We start from the raw sequence: 17,418 nt of genomic DNA on the forward strand, positions 1-17,418 counted from the left end.
GCTTTCCCCGCACCTGTGCAGCCGCAGCAGCGCCCGCCGGTGCCGGAGGTGCCGGAGGCTGAAGAAGAGGGAAAATCTCCGGCCCAGATCCCGAATTTCCCGGAATTCCGGGAGCCCCCGCACGTCGGGGCCCTCCTGGAGCAGCAGCTCCGTGAAAAGCTGGGAAAATAAAAATTCTTGGAATTTTTTGGGGATTTTTTGGGATTTTTTTGGGAATTTTTTGGGAATTTTTTTGGGAATTTTTTGGATTTTTTTGGGATTTTTTGGGAATTTTTTGGGGAATTTTTTGGGATTTTTTGGGAATTTTTTTGGGATTTTTTTGGATTTTTTTGGATTTTTTTGGGATTTTTTGGGGAATTTTTTGGGGAATTTTTTTGGGATTTTTTTGGGATTTTTTTGGATTTTTTGGGGATTTTTTGGGAATTTTTTTGGGATTTTTTTGGATTTTTTTGGGATTTTTGGTGAATTTTTTGGGGAATTTTTTTGGGATTTTTTCGGGATTTTTTTGGATTTTTTTGGGATTTTTTGGGAATTTTTTGGGGAATTTTGTTGGGACTTTTTTGGGATTTTTTGGGGATTTTTTTGGATTTTTTTGGGATTTTTTGGGAATTTTTTGGGGAATTTTGTTGGGACTTTTTGGGAATTTTTTGGGGATTTTTTTGGATTTTTTTGGGATTTTTTGGGAATTTTTTGGGGAATTTTTTTGGGATTTTTTTGGGATTTTTTGGGAATTTTTTTGGATTTTTGGGGGATTTTTTGGGAATTTTTTTTTTTATTTTTTGGGGATTTTTTGGGAATTTTTTTGGATTTTTTTGGGATTTTTTGGGAATTTTTTGGGGAATTTTTTTGGATTTTTGGGGGATTTTTTGGGATTTTTTTTGGATTTTTGGGGGATTTTTTGGGAAATTTTTTGGGATTTTTTTGGATTTTTTTTGATTTTTTTGGAATTTTTTGGGAATTTTTTGGGATTTTTTCGGATTTTTTTGGGATTTTTTGGAATTTTTTTGGGAATTTTTTTTGGAATTCTCTTGGAATTTTTTGGGGAATTTGGGGGGGGGGGGGGGAAATTCCCGGGAAAATCTGGGCGGGAAAACTCGGGGAAAATTCCCAAAAAAAAAAATTCCTGGAAAAATTCCTCAAAAAAATCCACCCCCCCAAATTCCCAAAAAATTCCAAGAGAATTCCAAGAAATTCCAAAAAAAAATAAAAATAAAAATCCCTGAAAAAATTCTAAGAGAATTCCAAAAAAAAAATCCCAAAAAATTCCAAAAAAATCCCCAAAAAATCCAAAAAAATCCCCAAAAAATCAAAAAAAAATTCCCAAAAATTCCCAAAAACCCCCAGAAGCTCCCGGAACCCCCTGGAATTCTGGGATTCCCAGGAATTTTGGGAATTCCGGGAATTTTGGGAATTTTCCGGTACCTGGGTGAGGCTGAGCAGCTCCAGGGGCTCCCAGGACCCCCAGAATTCCGGGAATTTTGGGAATTTTGGGAATTCTGCCCCGGTACCTGGGTGAGGCTGAGCAGCTCCAGGGGCTCCCAGGGCCTCTGGAATTCCGGGAATTTTGGGAATTTTGGGAATTTTCCGGTACCTGGGTGAGGCTGAGCAGCAGCACCGACACCCAGGACCCCCGGAATTCCGGGAATTTTGGGAATTTTGGGAATTTCCTGGTACCTGGGTGAGGCTGAGCAGCTCCAGGTGCTCTCAGGACCCCCGGAATTCCGGGAATTTTGGGAATTTTGGGAATTTTCCGGTACCTGGGTGAGGCTGAGCAGCAGCACCGACGGCCACTCCTGTCCGTGGCGCTCCCGCGTGCGGCGCAGCGTCTCCCGGATGATGTCACCGAAATCCTCGGAAAACTGCGGGAAAAGGGGCCGGGAATTCCCGGGAAACCCCCCAGGGAATTCCCCAAAGGGGGCGGGGCTTGGGAATTCCCGGGAAATCCCCCAGGGAATTCCCCAGGGGGGCGGGGCTGGGAATTCCCGGGAAATCTCCCAGGGAATTCCCAATGGGGGCGGGGCTTGGGATTCCCGGGAATTCCAAATTCCCAATGAAATTCCCGGGAATTCCAGGGATGGGAATTTTGGGAATTCCCGGGAATTTCCCAATGGGGGGGGGAGGTTTGGAATTCCCGGGAATTCCCAGGAAATTCCTGATGGGGGGAGGGGGCTCAGAATTCCCAGGAAATTCCCAATTTTGAGGGGGGAGGGGGGGTTGGAAATTCCCGGGAATTCCGGGGGGGGTGGGGTTTGGAATTCCCGACGTGGGGGGAGGGGTTTGGGAATTCCCAGGGGTTTCCCAGGGGTTTCCCAGGGGTTTCCCAGGGGAATTCCCAGGGGTTTCCCAGGGGTTTCCCAGGGGTTTCCCAGGGGTTTCCCCGGGGGTTTCCCAGGGGTTTCCCAGGGGAATTCCCAGGGGTTTCCCAGGGGTTTCCCAGGGGAATTCCCAGGGGGTTTCCCAGGGGGTTTCCCAGGGGTTTCCCGGGGGTTTCCCAGGGGAATTCCCAGGGGTTTCCCAGGGGAATTCCCAGGGGTTTCCCAGGGGGTTTCCCAGGGGTTTCCCAGGGGTTTCCCAGGGGGTTTCCCAGGGGTTTCCCAGGGGGTTTCCCAGGGGAATTCCCGGGAATTCCCAGACCTTGGAATATCGTTTGAAGACGTCGGAGGCGGCGCGGAGCGGGAGCGACCCCCGGAGCAGCGGCTTGCAGAAAGCGGCCAGGAGGGAGCGGCGGCGGGAGAGGGAGGGCGGGGAGGCTGGGAAAACATCCGGAAAAATACCGGGAAAAACCGGGAAAAACATCGGGAATGGCATCGGGAATGGCGGGAAAAACACCGGGAATGGCGGGAAAAATACTGGGAAAAATACCGGGAATGACAGAGGGAGCAGTGGCGGGAGAGGGAGGGCGGGGAGGCTGGGAAAACATCCGGAAAAACCGGGAAAAACACCGGGAAAAACATCGGGAATGGTGGGAAAATCACCCAGAAAAATACCGGGAAAAACGGGAAAAATATTGGGAATTACAGAGGGAATGGGGACGGGAGAGGGAGGCGGGGAGGCTGGGAAACATCCGGGAATGGCGGGAAAAACCGGGAAAAACATCGGGAATTGCACAAGAAATAATGGGAAAAACACCCAGAAAAATATCGGGAATTACAGCAGGAATAACGGGAAAAACACCTGGAAAATACCGGGAAAAACCGGGAAAAACACCCAGAAAAACATCGGGAATGACATTGGGAATGGTGGGAAAAACATTGGGAATAAACGAGAATAAAAAAAATTCTCCAAAAAATCCAAAAAAATTCCAAAAAAATCCTGAAAAAAATCCAAAAAAAACCCCAAAAAAATCCTAAAAAAATCCCAAAAACTCCTTAAAAAATCTGAAAAAAAATCCCAAAAAAATCCCAAAAAAAACCTCAAAAAATCCAAAAAAAATCCCAAAAACTCCTTAAAAAAATCCCAAAAAAAATCCCAAAAAAATCCTAGAAAAAAACGCAAAAAAATCCTAAAAAAATCCTAAAAAAAATCTAAAAAAATCCATAAAAAATCCATAAAAAATTCCCCAAAAATTCCCCAGACATTCCCCTAGCTCCCCCCATAAATCCCGGGAATTGGGGTCCCTCGGGGTCTCACCGAGGCCGTCGGGGCCGGGCTGGGGCTGCTCCAGGAACACGAAATCGGCCAGGACGGCGCTGAGCAGCGCCACTCAAAAAATCCTCAAAATCCCCAAAAAATCCTCAAAAAAATCCCCAAAAAATCCCCAAAAAATCCAAAAAAAATCCCCAAAAAATCCCCAAAAAATCCCCAAAAAATCCCAGAAAAATCCTCAAAAAATCAAAAAAAAATCCAAAAATATCCCCAAAAAATCCCCAAAAAATCCAAAAAAAATCCCCAAAAAATCCCCAAAAAATCCCCAAAAAATCCAAAAAAAATCCCCAAAAAATCAAAAAAAAATCTTCAAAAAATCCCCAAAAAATTCCAAAAAAATCCAAAAAAAATCCTCAAAAAATCCCAAAAAATCCCCAAAAAATCCCCCCAAAATTACAAAAAATCCCAAAAAAATCCAAAAAAATCCTCAAAAAATCCAAAAAAAATACCAAAAAAATCCTCAAAAAATCAAAAAAAATTCCCAAAAAAATCCCAAAAAAATTCCAAAAAAATCCAAAAAAATCCTAAAAAAAATCCTAAAAAAAATCTAAAAAAATCCATAAAAAATCCATAAAAAATTCCCAAAAAATTCCCCAGACATTCCCCTAGCTCCCCCCATGAATCCCGGGAATTGGGGTCCCTCGGGGTCTCACCGAGGCCGTCGGGGCCGGGCTGGGGCTGCTCCAGGAACACGAAATCGGCCAGGACGGCGCTGAGCAGCGCCACTCAAAAAATCCTCAAAATCCCCAAAAAATCCTCAAAAAAATCCCCAAAAAATCCAAAAAAAATCCCCAAAAAATCCCCAAAAAATCCAAAAAAAATCCCCAAAAAATCCCCAAAAAATTCCAAAAAAATCCAAAAAAAATCCTCAAAAAATCCCAAAAAATCCCCAAAAAATCACCCAAAAATTACAAAAAATCCCAAAAAAATCCAAAAAAATCCTCAAAAAATCCATAAAAAATCCCAAAAAATTCCCAAAAAATTCCCAAAAAATTCCTAAAAAATTCCCCAAAAATCCCCCAGACATTCCCCTAGCTCCCCCCATGAACCCCGGGAATTGGGGTCCCTCGGGGTCTCACCGAGGCCGTCGGGGCCGGGCTGGGGCTGCTCCAGGAACACGAAATCGGCCAGGACGGCGCTGAGCAGCGCCGGCAGCTCCGGCTCCGGCTGCAGCTCCGGGCCCAGCAGCACCAGCAGGTCGCTCACAACCAGCAGAGCCTGGCAGGAAAAACGGGAATTCTCTGGGAATTCTTTGGGGATTTTGGGGGATTTTTTATGGATTTTTTGGGGATTTTTTTGGGATTTTTGGGGGATTTTTTGGGGAATTTTTTGGGAATTTTTTGGGAATTTTTTTGGATTTTTGGGGGGATTTTTTGGGATTTTTTCCAGATTTTTGGGGGAATTTTTTGAGATTTTTTGAGATTTTTTGCCGGGTTTTTTTGGGAGTTTTGGGGGATTTTTTGGGGAGATTTTTTGGATTTTTTTGGAAGATAATTTGGGGGAGAACGGCCCTGAATTTCCCAAATAATCCAAATATCTCCCAAATATCCTCAAAATTCCCCCCAAAACATCCCCAAATTCTCCCAAATATCCCCTAAAATTCCCCAAATTCCTCCTAAATTTTCCCAAATTCCCCTGAATTCCCAGCAAAATTCCCCAAATATCCCAAATTCCCCCCAAATCCCCCCCAAAATTCCCAAATTTCCCCCAAAATTCCCCCTATTTCCACCAAAATTCCCTCAAATATCCCAAATTCCCCCCAGTTTTCCCAAAATCCCCCCAAAATTCCCCAAAATTCTCCCTGAAATTCCCCAAATATTCCCAAATTCCTCTGAAATTCCCCCAAAATCCCCCCAAAATTCCTCAAATCCCCCCAAAATTTCCCCAAAATCCCAAAATTCTCCCAAATTCCCCCCAAAATTCCCCAAATCCCCCCAAAATCCCCCCCAGTCCTCCCCTCCCCCGCCATTCCCGGGCTGTTTTCATTTCCCCCCGGAAAGTTCCGGAACCTCCTGGCGCAGGCCGGGCTCGGGCTCCGAGAGGCAGCTCTGGCACAGGGAGAGCGCCCGGCGCGCCCGGGACAGGAATTCCTGACGCTCCTGCTGGGAAAAACGGGAATTCTCATGGAATTCTGATGGAATTCCAGGGAAAAACGGGAATTCTGGGACAGGAATAACGGGAATTGCCCAAATTTGGGGTGGGAATTCGGGAATTTGGGGATCTGGGGGCACAGGGAGAGCGCCCGGCGCGCCCGGGACAGGAACTCCCGACGCTCCTGCTGGGAAAAAACGGGAATTCTCATGGAATTCCAGGGAAATCCATGGAAAAACGGGAATTCTGATGGAATTCCATGGAAAAACCGGGAATTCTGGGACAGGAATAACGGGAATTGCCCGAATTTGGGGTGGAATTTGGGGAATTTGGGGATTTGGGGGCACAGGGAGAGCGCCCGGCGCGCCCGGGACAGGAACTCCCGACGCTCCTGCTGGAAAAAATGGGAATTCTCATGGAATTCCAGGGAAAAACGGGAATTCTGATGGAATTCTGGGTGGGAATTGCCCGAATTTGGGGTGGGAATTCGGGAATTTTGGGATCTGGGGGCACAGGGAGAGCGCCCGGCGCGCCCGGGACAGGAATTCCTGACGCTCCTGCTGGGGAAAACGGGAATTCTCATGGAATTCCAGGGAAAAACCGGGAATTCTGGGGCGGGAATAACGGGAATTGCCCGAATTTGGGGTGGGAATTTGGGAATTTCGGGATCTGGGGGCACAGGGAGAGCGCCCGGCGCGCCCGGGACAGGAACTCCCGACGCTCCTGCTGGGAAAAAACGGGAATTCTCATGGAATTCTCATGGAATTCCATGGAAAAACTGGGAATTCTGGGGCAGGAATAATGGGAATTGCCCAAATTTGGGGTGGGAATTCGGGAATTTCGGGATCTGGGGGCACAGGGAGAGCGCCCGGGACAGGAACTCCCGACGCTCCTGCTGGGGAAAAACGGGAATTCTCATGGAATTCCAGGGAAAAACGGGAATTCTGATGGAATTTTCATGGAATTCCATGGAAAAATGGGCATTCTGATGGAATTCTGGGGCGGGAATAACGGGAATTCCCCGAATTTGGTGGGGAATTCGGGGAATTTCGGGATTTGGGGTGGGACTGAGGGAATTCAGGGAATTTTGGGATGGGATTTTTTGGGGAATTCAGGAATTGGGGAATTTTTGGGATTTTTAGGAATTCAGGGATTTTGGAGAATTCTGGGATTTTTGGGGAATTCAGGATTTTTTGGGATTCTGGGACTGGGGATTTTTTGGGATTTTTTGGGAATTCAGGATTTTTGGGAATTCAGGATTTTTTTGGGATGGGATTTTTGGGAATTGGGGATTTTTGGGAAATTCAGGATTTTTTTGGGAATTCAGGATTTTTTTGGGAATTCAGGATTTTTTGGGGTGGGATTTTTGGGGAAGGATTTTTGGGATGGGATTTTTTGGGATTTTGGGGATGGGATTTTTGGGAATTGGGGATTTTTTGGGATGGGATTTTTTGGGAATTCAGGATTTTTGGGAATTCAGGATTTTTTGGGAACGTCTCACCGGGGCGGCTCCGGAGTCGGGAATCCGGGAGAGTTCCCAGAGCAGGTGGAAGAAGAGGCAGGAGAGCGCCGGGACCGTCACCTGCGGGGGGGGACAGCGCCCAAAACGGGCACAAAACCGGAAAAAACCGGCAAAAAACGGAAAAAAAACAGAAAAAACGGCAAAAAACGGCAAAAAATGGGCAAAAAATGGGCAAAAAATGGCAAAAAAAGGTAAAAAATGGGCAAAAAATGGGCAAAAAACTGCAAAAAACAGGCAAAGAACGGCCAGAAAAGGGGAAAAAATGGGCAAAAAATGGGCAAAAACTGGCAAAAAAAGGCCAAAGAATGGGCAAAAAAGGCAAAAAACGGGCAAAAAACAGCAAAAAACGGCAAGAAATGGGCAAAAAATGGCAAAAAATGGGCAAAAAAACGGCAAAAAACGGCAAAAAATGGCAAAAAATGGGCAAAAACTGGCAAAATATGGGCAAAAAACGGGCAAAAAACGGGCAAAAAATGGGAAAAAAACGGGTAAAAACGGGCAAAAAACGGGTAAAAAATGGGCAAAAAATGGCAAAAAACTGGCAAAAAATGGGCAAAAAACCGACCAAAAAATGGGCAGAAATGGCAAAAATCTGGCTAAAAACGGCCCCAAAAACCGACAAAAACCAACAAAAATGGCCAGAAGTCAACAAGAATGACCCCAAAACCACCCCAAAAGTGTCCAAAACCAACAAAACCACCCCAAAAGTGTCCAAAACCACCCCAAAAGTGTCCAAAAGCAGCAAAACCACCCCAAAACCACCCCAAAACCACCCCAAAAGTGACCAAAACCACCCCAAAACCAGCCCAAAAGTGTCCAAAAACGACCAAAACGGGCAAAGAACGGCCCGAACCAGCCCAAAGCAGCCAAGAACGGCAAAAACGGCCCCGAAATGGGCCTGAAAGTTCTGGAAATGGCCCTGAAGTGTCCCCAGGTGTCCCCAGGTGTCCCCAGGTGAGGTTTTGGTGTCCCAGGTGTCCCCAGGTGTATCTCAGGTGTGTCCCCATGTCCCCCCAGGTGTCCCCAGGTGTGTCTCAGGTGTGTCCCAGCTGTCCCCAGGTGTCCCAGGTGTCCCCAAGTGTGTCCCCAGGTGTCCCCATGTCCCCCCAGGTGTCCCAGGTGTCCCCAGGTGTGTCCCATGTCCCCCCAGGTGTCCCCATGTGTCCCCAGGTGTCCCCAGGTGTGTCCCAGGTGTGTCCCCAGGTGTGTCCCCATGTCCCCCCAGCTGTCCCCAGCTGTCCCCAGGTGTGTCTCAGCTGTCCCCAGGTGTCCCCAGGTGTGTCCCCATGTCCCCCCAGGTGTGTCCCCAGGTGTCCCCATGTCCCCCCAGGTGTCCCAGGTGTGTCTCAGGTGTGTCCCCATGTCCCCCCAGGTGTCCCAGCTGTCCCCAGGTGTGTCTCAGCTGTCCCCAGGTGTCCCCAGGTGAGGTTTTGGTGTCCCCATGTCCCCCCAGGTGTCCCCAGGTGTGTCCCAGGTGTGTCCCCAGCTGTCCCCAGGTGTCCCCAGGTGTCCCCAGCTGTCCCCAGGTGTCCCCAGGTGTATCTCAGGTGTCCCCGGCTGTCCCCAGGTGTCCCCAGGTGTCCCCAGGTGTCCCCAGCTGTCCCCAGGTGTGTCCCAGGTGTCCCCAGGTGTCCCCAGGTGTCCCCAGGTGTCCCCAGGTGTGTCCCAGCTGTCCCCAGCTGTCCCCAGGTGTGTCCCAGGTGTCCCCAGGTGTCCCCAGGTGTGTCTCAGCTGTCCCCAGGTGTCCCCAGGTGTCCCCAGGTGTCCCCAGGTGTCCCCAGGTGTCCCCAGGTGTGTCCCAGGTGTCCCCAGGTGTCCCCAGGTGTCCCCAGGTGTCCCCAGGTGTGTCCCAGGTGTCCCCAGGTGTCCCCTCACCTGTTCCGGGATCTCGCCGGTGTCCAGGTGGTGCCGCAGGAGCCGCGAGAGCGGCCCCAGGAGCCCCCAGGGGGTCAGGTCGTGGTCACTGCAGTGGGGACATTTTGGGGACATTGGGGACATTTGGGCCATTTTGAGGCCAATATGGGGACATTTGGGACATTTTGGGGCCGTTTGGGGCCATTTGGGGCCATTTGGGGACATTTTGGGGACATTTTGGGCCATTTTGGGGACATTTGGGGCCATTTGGGGACGTTTGGGGACATTTGGGGACATTTTGGGACATTTTGGGGCCGTTTGGGGACATTTGGGGACATTTGGGGCCATTTGGGGACATTTTGGGGACATTTTGGGCCATTTTGGGGACATTTGGGGCCATTTGGGGACGTTTGGGGACATTTGGGGACATTTTGGGACATTTTGGGGCCGTTTGGGGACATTTGGGGACATTTGGGGCCATTTGGGGCCATTTTGGGGCCGTTTGGGGCCATTTGGGGCCATTTGGGGCCATTTTGGGGACATTTTGGGGACATTTTGGGGGATTTTGGGACATTTTGGGGCCGTTTGGGGCCATTTGGGGCCATTTTGGGGGATTTTGGGGACATTTTGGGGACATTTGGGGACATTGGGGACGCTGGTGTCACCTGAAGAGCACCGAGAGCCTCCTGAGGGTGGCGGCCAGAGCGTAAAGGTCGTCCTCGTCCGGGACCCTCACCTGGCCAGGTGGGACCCCAAAACACCCAGGTGAGACCCCAGGGGTCCCCAGGTGTCCCTCAGGTGTCCCCAAATCCCCCCCAGGTGTCCCCAGGTGTCCCCAGGTGGGTCCCTGTCTCCCCCAGGTGTGTCTGTGACCCCCCAGGTGTTCCCGGGTGTGTCCCAGGTGTGTCCCTGTCCCCCCCAGGTGTCCCCAGGTGCGTTCTAGACTCGGTTCTAGACTCGGTTCTAGACTCGGTTCTAGGCTCGGTTCTAGATCGGGTTCTAGACTCGGTTCTAGATCGGGTTCTAGACTCGGTTCTAGACTCGGTTCTAGATCGGTTCTAGATCGGGTTCTAGACTCGGTTCTAGAGCGGTTCTAGACTCGGTTCTAGATCGGTTCTAGACTCGGTTCTAGAGCGGTTCTAGACCCGGTTCTAGACCCGGTTCTAGACCCGGTTCTAGATCGGGTTCTAGACATGTCCCAGGTGTGTCCCAGGCTCACCTGGATGACGTCAGACACCTGCAGGTGGCACCTGTCCGCCCAGGTGTCCCCCAGGTGTCCCCTGGCGATGTCCCCAGGTGTGTCTGTGACCCCCCAGGTGTGTCTGTGACCCCCCGGGTGTCCCCAGGTGTGTCCCTGTCCCCCCAGGTGTGTCCCAGGTGTCCCCAGGTGTGTCCCAGGTGTGTCCCAGGTGTCCCCAGGTGTGTCCCAGGTGTCCCCAGGTGTGTCACATGTCTCACCTGGATGACGTCAGACACCTGCAGGTGGCACCTGTCCGCCCAGGTGTCCCCCAGGTGTCCCCTGGCGATGTCCCCGCGGCTCCCCAGGGGCAGCTCGGGGTCGCAGAGCGAGCGCAGGGCCCGCGAGGCCGCGGCCAGAACCGGAACCGGCTCCGAGTGGCACCGGAACAGCTCCAGGATCCGCTCCAGAACCCGATCCAGAACCTGGGAACAACACCCGGGATAAACTGGGATAAACTGGGATGGACTGGGATAAACTGGGATAAACTGGGATCCACTGGGATCCACTGGGGAACCGGAACCGGCTCCGAGTGACAGCGGAACAGCTCCAGGATCCGCTCCAGAACCCGATCCAGGACCTGGGAATGGAAACCGGGATAAACCGGGATGGACTGGGATGGACTGGGATGGACTGGGATGGACTGGGATAAACTGGGATAAACTGGGATAAACTGGGATAAACCGGGATGGGATCAGGGGAACCGGAACCGGCTCCGAGTGACACCGGAACAGCTCCAGGATCCGCTCCAGAACCCGATCCAGAACCTGGGAATGGAAACTGGGATGGACTGGGATGGACTGGGATGGACTGGGATAAACTGGGATGGACTGGGATAAACTGGGATGGGATCAGGGGAACCGGAACCGGCTCCGAGTGGCAGCGGAACAGCTCCAGGATCCGCTCCAGAACCCGATCCAGGACCTGGGAATGGAAACCGGGATAAACCAGGATAAACTGGGATAAACTGGGATGGACTGGGATGGACTGGGATAGACTGGGATGGGATCAGGGGAACCGGAACCGGCTCCGAGTGACACCGGAACAGCTCCAGGATCCGCTCCAGAACCCGATCCAAAACCTGGGAATGGAAACTGGGATGGACTGGGATAAACTGGGATAAACTGGGATAAACTGGGATAAACTGGGATAGACTGGGATGGGATCAGGGGAACCGGAACCGGCTCCGAGTGGCAGCGGAACAGCTCCAGGATCCGCTCCAGAACCCGATCCAGGACCTGGGAATGGAAACCGGGATAAACTGGGATGGACTGGGATGGACTGGGATAAACTGGGATGGACTGGGATAGACTGGGATAAACCGGGATAAACTGGGATGGGATCAGGGGAACCGGAACCGGCTCCGAGTGGCAGCGGAACAGCTCCAGGATCCGCTCCAGAACCCGATCCAGAACCTGGGAACAACACCCGGGATAAACTGGGATAAACCGGGATAAACTGGGATGGACTGGGATAGACTGGGATGGACTGGGATAAACCGGGATAAACTGGGATCCACTGGGATCCACTGGGATCCACTGGGGAACCGGAACCGGCTCCGAGTGGCAGCGGAACAGCTCCAGGATCTGCTCCAGAACCCGATCCAGGACCTGGGAAAAACACCCGGGATAAACTGGGATAAACTGGGATGGACTGGGATGGACTGGGATGGACTGGGATGGACTGGGATGGACTGGGATCCACTGGGATAAACTGGGATGGACTGGTCTGAACTGGTTTATACTGGTTTGTACTGGTCTGTACCAGTTTGTACCGGTTTATACTGGTTTATACTGGTCTGAACCGGTCCGTACTGGTCTGTACTGGTTTGTACTGGTCTGTACTGGTCCCTACTGGTCCCTCCTGGTGCCCACCTTGTCGAGCCGCGCCGTCCGGAACATTCCGAGCTCCAGGTGCGGGAGCAGCTCCAGCAGCGCCGCCACCGCCTCGGGCTCGGCCGAGAACTGGCAACGACAGCGGGGGGGAAAGGACGGGAATGAATCCCGGGAAAAACCGGGAATTCCAGAGAAAAACCGGGAATTCTGGGAGAGAAACCGGGAATGACAGCGGGGAAAGAACGGGAATGAATGCCGGGAAAAACCGGGAATTCTGGGAGGAAATCCTGGGAATTCCAGGGGGAAAAACTGGGAACGACAGCGGGAAAAGAACTGGGAATTCCACGGGGAAAAATGGGAATTCCGGGAATTCCGGGGGGGGAAAAGTGGGAATCTGGGGAAAAAAAAGGGGAATGACGGGGGAAAATGGGAATTTTGGGGACAAAAATGACAATTTTGGGGAAAAAATGGGAATTTCAAGGGGAAAATGGGAATATCGGGGAAAAAACTGGGAATTTGGGGGAAAAATTGGGAATTTGGGGGGGGGAAAATTGGGAATTTTGGGGGGGGAAATGGGAATTTCAGGGGGAAAATGAGAATTTAAGAGGAAAGAAATGGGAATTTCAGGGAAAAATTGGGAATTTTGGGAAAACCTGGGAATTTTTGGGAAAAGGCAGGGAAACCCCCCGGAATTCCCAGAATTCCCGGGATTCCCGACCTTTTCCAGGAGCTGGGGCAGCAGCGGGAGGAGGCTCCGGCTCAGCCGCGATTTCTCCTGGAGCCGCTCCCGGCGCTCCCGGGCCGAGACCTGGGCGGGAAAAACCGGGAAAAGCTTTGGGAATGGCTCGGAATTCCCGGAATTCCAGGGATTCCCCGGGATTCCCGGCCATGGAAGGGTTAAAATTCATTTAAATTCTGGGATGGCCAAAAATCCCCATAAAATCACCCCAAAAACGGCCAAAATTCCCCCCAAAAAATCCCCAAAATCCTCCCAAAATTCCCCCCAAAAAATTCCCAAAAATTCCCAAAATCCTCCCAAAATTCCCCCCAAAAAATTCCCAAAAATCCCCAAAATCCTCCCAAAATTCCCCCCAAAAAATTCCCAAAAATTCCCAAAAAATTTCCCTAAAAATTCCCAAATGAAAGCCCTAAAATTCCCCCCAAAAATCCCCCAAAAAAACCCCAAAAAGTCCCAAAAAAATCCCAAAAAAATCCCCAAGAAATTCCAAGAATTCACAGAAAATTCCCAAAAAAAAATCCCCAAAAATCCCCCCAAAATTCCCCAAAAATCCAAAAAAATTCCCAAAAAAATCCCCAAAAAAATCCCCCCAAAAATCCCAAAAATCCCCCAAAAACCCAAAAAAAAATCCCCCAAAAATCCAAAAATCCCCCAAAAAATCCCCAAAAAATCCCAAAAAAATCCCCCAAAAATCAAAAAAAATTCCCAAAAATTCCCAAAAAATCCCCCAAAAAATCCCCCAAAAAATCCCAAAAAATCCCCAAAAAATCCCCAAAAAATCCCCAAAAAAATCCCCAAAAAATCCCAAAAATCCCCCAAAAATCCAAAAAAAATTCCCCCAAAAAATCAAAAAATCCCCCAAAAATTCCCCAAAAAATCCAAAAAAAATTCCCAAAAAATTCCCAAAAATTCCCCCAAATCCCCCCAAACTCCCCCGAGAATCCCCCCCCCCCCCGCCCCCCCCGGCATTCCCGGATTCCCGCGGATCCCGGGCGTTCCGGAACCTTCCCGGCGGGGCCGCGGCCCAGGGGGGGCAGCCCCCGGCACAGCCGGAGCCCCCCCGAGCTCAGCAGCTCCAGCAGCGCCTTCTCCTCTCGCAGCTCCAGCCCTGCCCGCCAGGAGAAACCAGTAACAACCAGTATGAACCAGTATAAACCAGTTTGAACCGGTATAAACCAGTATAAACCAGTTTGAACCGGTCTGAACCAGTACAAACCAGTTTGAACCGGTCTGAACCGGTATAAACCAGTTTGAACCGGTCTGAACCAGTATAAACCAGTTTGAACCGGTCTGAACCAGTATAAACCAGTATAAACCAGTATAAACCAGTTTGAACCGGTCTGAACCAGTATAAACCAGTTTGAACCGGTCTGAACCAGTATAAACCAGTTGGAACCGGTCTGAACCAGTACAAACCAGTTTGGGGCAGGGAAATCCCAGTTTGGAGTGGGAACGGGAATGGAGGCGCCGCTTGGGCTCCCTCCCAGTTTAAACCAGTTCATCCCAGTTTAAACCAATCCCATCCCAGTTTAAACCAGTTCATCCCAGTTTAAACCAATCCCATCCCAGTTTGTCCCAATCTCATCCCAGTTTGTCCCAGTCCATTCCCAGTTTGTCCCAGTTTGTCCCAGTCCATTCCCAGTTTAAACCAGTTTATTCCCAGTTTAAACCAATCCCACCCCAGTTTGTCCCAGTCCCATCCCAGCTTAAACCAGTTCGTCCCAGTTTAAACCAATCCCATCCCAGTTTGTCCCAGTCCATTCCCAGTTTGTCCCAGTTTGTCCCAGTCCCTCCCAGTTTGTCCCAGTCCATTCCCAGTTTGTCCCAGTTCCTTCCAGTCCCATCCCAGTTTAAACCAGTTTATTCCCAGTTTATCCCAACCCATCCCAGCCCATTCCCAGTTGATTCCAGTCCCTCCCAGTCCCTCCCAGTCCCTCCCAGTTCATTCCCAGTCCATCCCAGTCCCTCCCAGTCCCTCCCAGTCCGTTCCCAGTTCATTCCCAGTTTATCCCAGTCCATCCCAGTCTCTCCCAGTCTATCCCAGTTTAACTCTCACCGTTCCCCAGTAACATCCCTATCACCGTGTCCCAGTCCCATTCCCAGTTCATTCCCAGTCCCATTCCCAGTTCAATCCCAGTTTATCCCAGTTTATCCCAGTTTAACTCTCACCGTTCCCCAGTAACATCCCTATCGCCGTGTCCCAGTCCCATTCCCAGTTTATCCCAGTCTGTCCCAGTTTATCCCAGTTCATTCCCAGTTTATCCCAGTCCATCCCAGTCTGTCCCAGTCTATCCCAGTTTCCCACTCACCATTCCCCAGTAACATCCCTATCGCCGTGTCCCAGTTCAATCCCAGTTTATCCCAGTTTCCCACTCACCATTCCCCAGTAACATTCCTATCGCCGTGTCCCAGTCCCATTCCCAGTTTATCCCAGTTTATCCCAGTTTAACTCTCACCGTTCCCCAGTAACATCCCTATCGCCGTGTCCCAGTCCCATCCCAGTTTATCCCAGTCCATCCCAGTTCATTCCCAGTTCAATCCCAGTTCAATCCCAGTATAACTCTCACCATTCCCCAGTAACATTGCTATCGCCGTGTCCCAGTCCCATTCCCAGTTTATCCCAGTATAACCCAGTATAACTCTCACCGTTTCCCAGTAACATCGCTATCGCCGTGTCCCAGTCCCATTCCCAGTCTATCCCAGTTCAATCCCAGTTTATCCCAGTATAAACCAGTTTCCCACTCACCGTTTCCCAGTAACATCCCTATCGCCGTGTCCCAGTCCCGCAGGCGGCTCCCGGCGCAATCCCACAGGGAATCCACCAGGTACGCGCCGTGCTCGTGCAGCTGCGCCGGAACGTTCCGGAAACGTTCCCACAGCGTTCCCAGAATATTCCCAAAATATTCCCAAAAAAATCCCAGAACGTTCCCAGAACATTCCCAAAAAATCCCAAAAAAATCCCAGAACATTCCCAAAAAATTCCCAGAATATTCCCAAAAAATCCCAGAATGTTCCCACAACATTCCCAAAAAAATCCCAAAAAAACCCCAGAACGTTCCCAGAATATTCCCAAAATATTCCCAAAAAAATCCCACAACGTTCCCAGAACATTCCCAAAAAATCCCAAAAAAATCCCACAACGTTCCCACAGCGTTCCCAGAGTATTCCCAAAATATTCCCAAAAAAATCCCAGAACGTTCCCAGAACGTTCCCAAAAAATCCCAAAAAAATCCCAGAACATTCCCAAAAAATTCCCAAAAAATCCCAAAAAAATCCCAGAACGTTCCCAGAACATTCCCAAAAAATCCCAAAAAAATCCCACAGCGTTCCCAGAATATTCCCAAAATATTCCCAAAAAAATCCCAGAACGTTCCCAGAACGTTCCCAGAATATTCCCAAAAAAATCCCACAACGTTCCCAAAAAATTCCCAGAATATTCCCAAAAAATCCCAAAAAAATCCCAGAACGTTCCCACAACGTTCCCAGAGTATTCCCAAAATATTCCCAAAAAAATCCCAGAACATTCCCAGAACATTCCCAAAAAATCGTAAAAAAAATCCCAGAACGTTCCCAGAACATTCCCAAAAAATCCCAGAATATTCCCAAAAAATTCCCCGAAAATTCCCAAAAAAATCCCAAAATATTCCCAAAAAATTCCTGAAACATTCCCAAAATATTCCCAAAAAATCCCAGAACGTTCCCAGAATATTCCCAAAAAATCCCAAAAAAATCCCAGAGCGTTCCCAGAATATTCCCAAATAATTCCCGGAACGTTCCCGAAACATTCCCGAAATATTCCCCAAAAAATCCCAAAAAATTCCTGAAATATTCCCAGAACATTCCCAGAACATTCCCAAAATATTCCCAAAAAATTCCCAGAACGTTCCAGAAAAAAATCTGCAAAAATTCCCAAAGAATTCCCAAAAAAACCCCAGAACATTCCCAAAACATTGCCCAAAAATTCCCGCTCGGAATTCCTGGATTTTTCCGCCCAGCATTCCCGGATTTCCTCCCCCAGATTTCCTCCCCCAGAATTCCCGGATTTCCCCCCTGGAATTCCCGGATTTTCCCCACAATTCCCAGATTTCCCGCCCTGATTTCCCGCCTGGAATTCCCGGATTTTTCCCCCTCTGGAATTCCCAGAATTCCCAGATTTTCCCCCTCTGGAATTCCCAGAATTTCCGGATTTCCCACCCAGAATTCCCAGATTTTTCCCCTCCAGAATTCCCGGATTTTCCCCCTCGGGCATTCCCGGCATTCCCGGATTTCCCACCCGGAATTCCCGGATTTTCCCCCTCGGGCATTCCCGGAATTCCCGGATTTTCCCCCTCCGGCATTCCCGGAATTCCCGGATTTCTCCCCCTCGGGAATTCCCGGCATTCCCGGATTTCTCCCCCTCGGGAATTCCCGGCATTCCCGGATTTTTCCCCTCGGGCATTCCCGGATTTTCCCCCTCGGGAATTCCCGGAATTCCCGGATTTTTCCCCCTCGGGAA

General features: G+C 49.9%; 1 protein-coding gene across 1 annotated transcript in view; it reads right to left on the bottom strand.

Moving 5' to 3' along the window:
- The window catches only part of STAG3 (STAG3 cohesin complex component), a 43,895-nt gene that overhangs the window by 6,548 nt on the left and 19,929 nt on the right, over nt 1-17,418 (bottom strand). Inside the window, exons 15-27 of the mRNA XM_086871742.1 lie at nt 15,670-15,769; nt 13,928-14,031; nt 12,903-12,992; nt 12,224-12,313; nt 10,571-10,774; nt 9,778-9,848; nt 9,134-9,221; nt 7,238-7,318; nt 5,655-5,744; nt 4,725-4,863; nt 2,635-2,750; nt 1,758-1,859; nt 14-159 (exon numbers count right to left, since the gene is read on the bottom strand). Of these exons, the coding sequence (XP_086727868.1) occupies nt 14-159; nt 1,758-1,859; nt 2,635-2,750; nt 4,725-4,863; nt 5,655-5,744; nt 7,238-7,318; nt 9,134-9,221; nt 9,778-9,848; nt 10,571-10,774; nt 12,224-12,313; nt 12,903-12,992; nt 13,928-14,031; nt 15,670-15,769 (1,421 nt within the window). The remainder of the gene's footprint in view (nt 1-13; nt 160-1,757; nt 1,860-2,634; nt 2,751-4,724; nt 4,864-5,654; nt 5,745-7,237; nt 7,319-9,133; nt 9,222-9,777; nt 9,849-10,570; nt 10,775-12,223; nt 12,314-12,902; nt 12,993-13,927; nt 14,032-15,669; nt 15,770-17,418) is intronic.

This window comes from Cyanistes caeruleus, chromosome 37, assembly GCF_971803275.1.
Source record: "Cyanistes caeruleus chromosome 37, bCyaCae1.hap1.1, whole genome shotgun sequence".
NCBI classification, from domain to species: Eukaryota; Metazoa; Chordata; class Aves; order Passeriformes; family Paridae; genus Cyanistes; species Cyanistes caeruleus.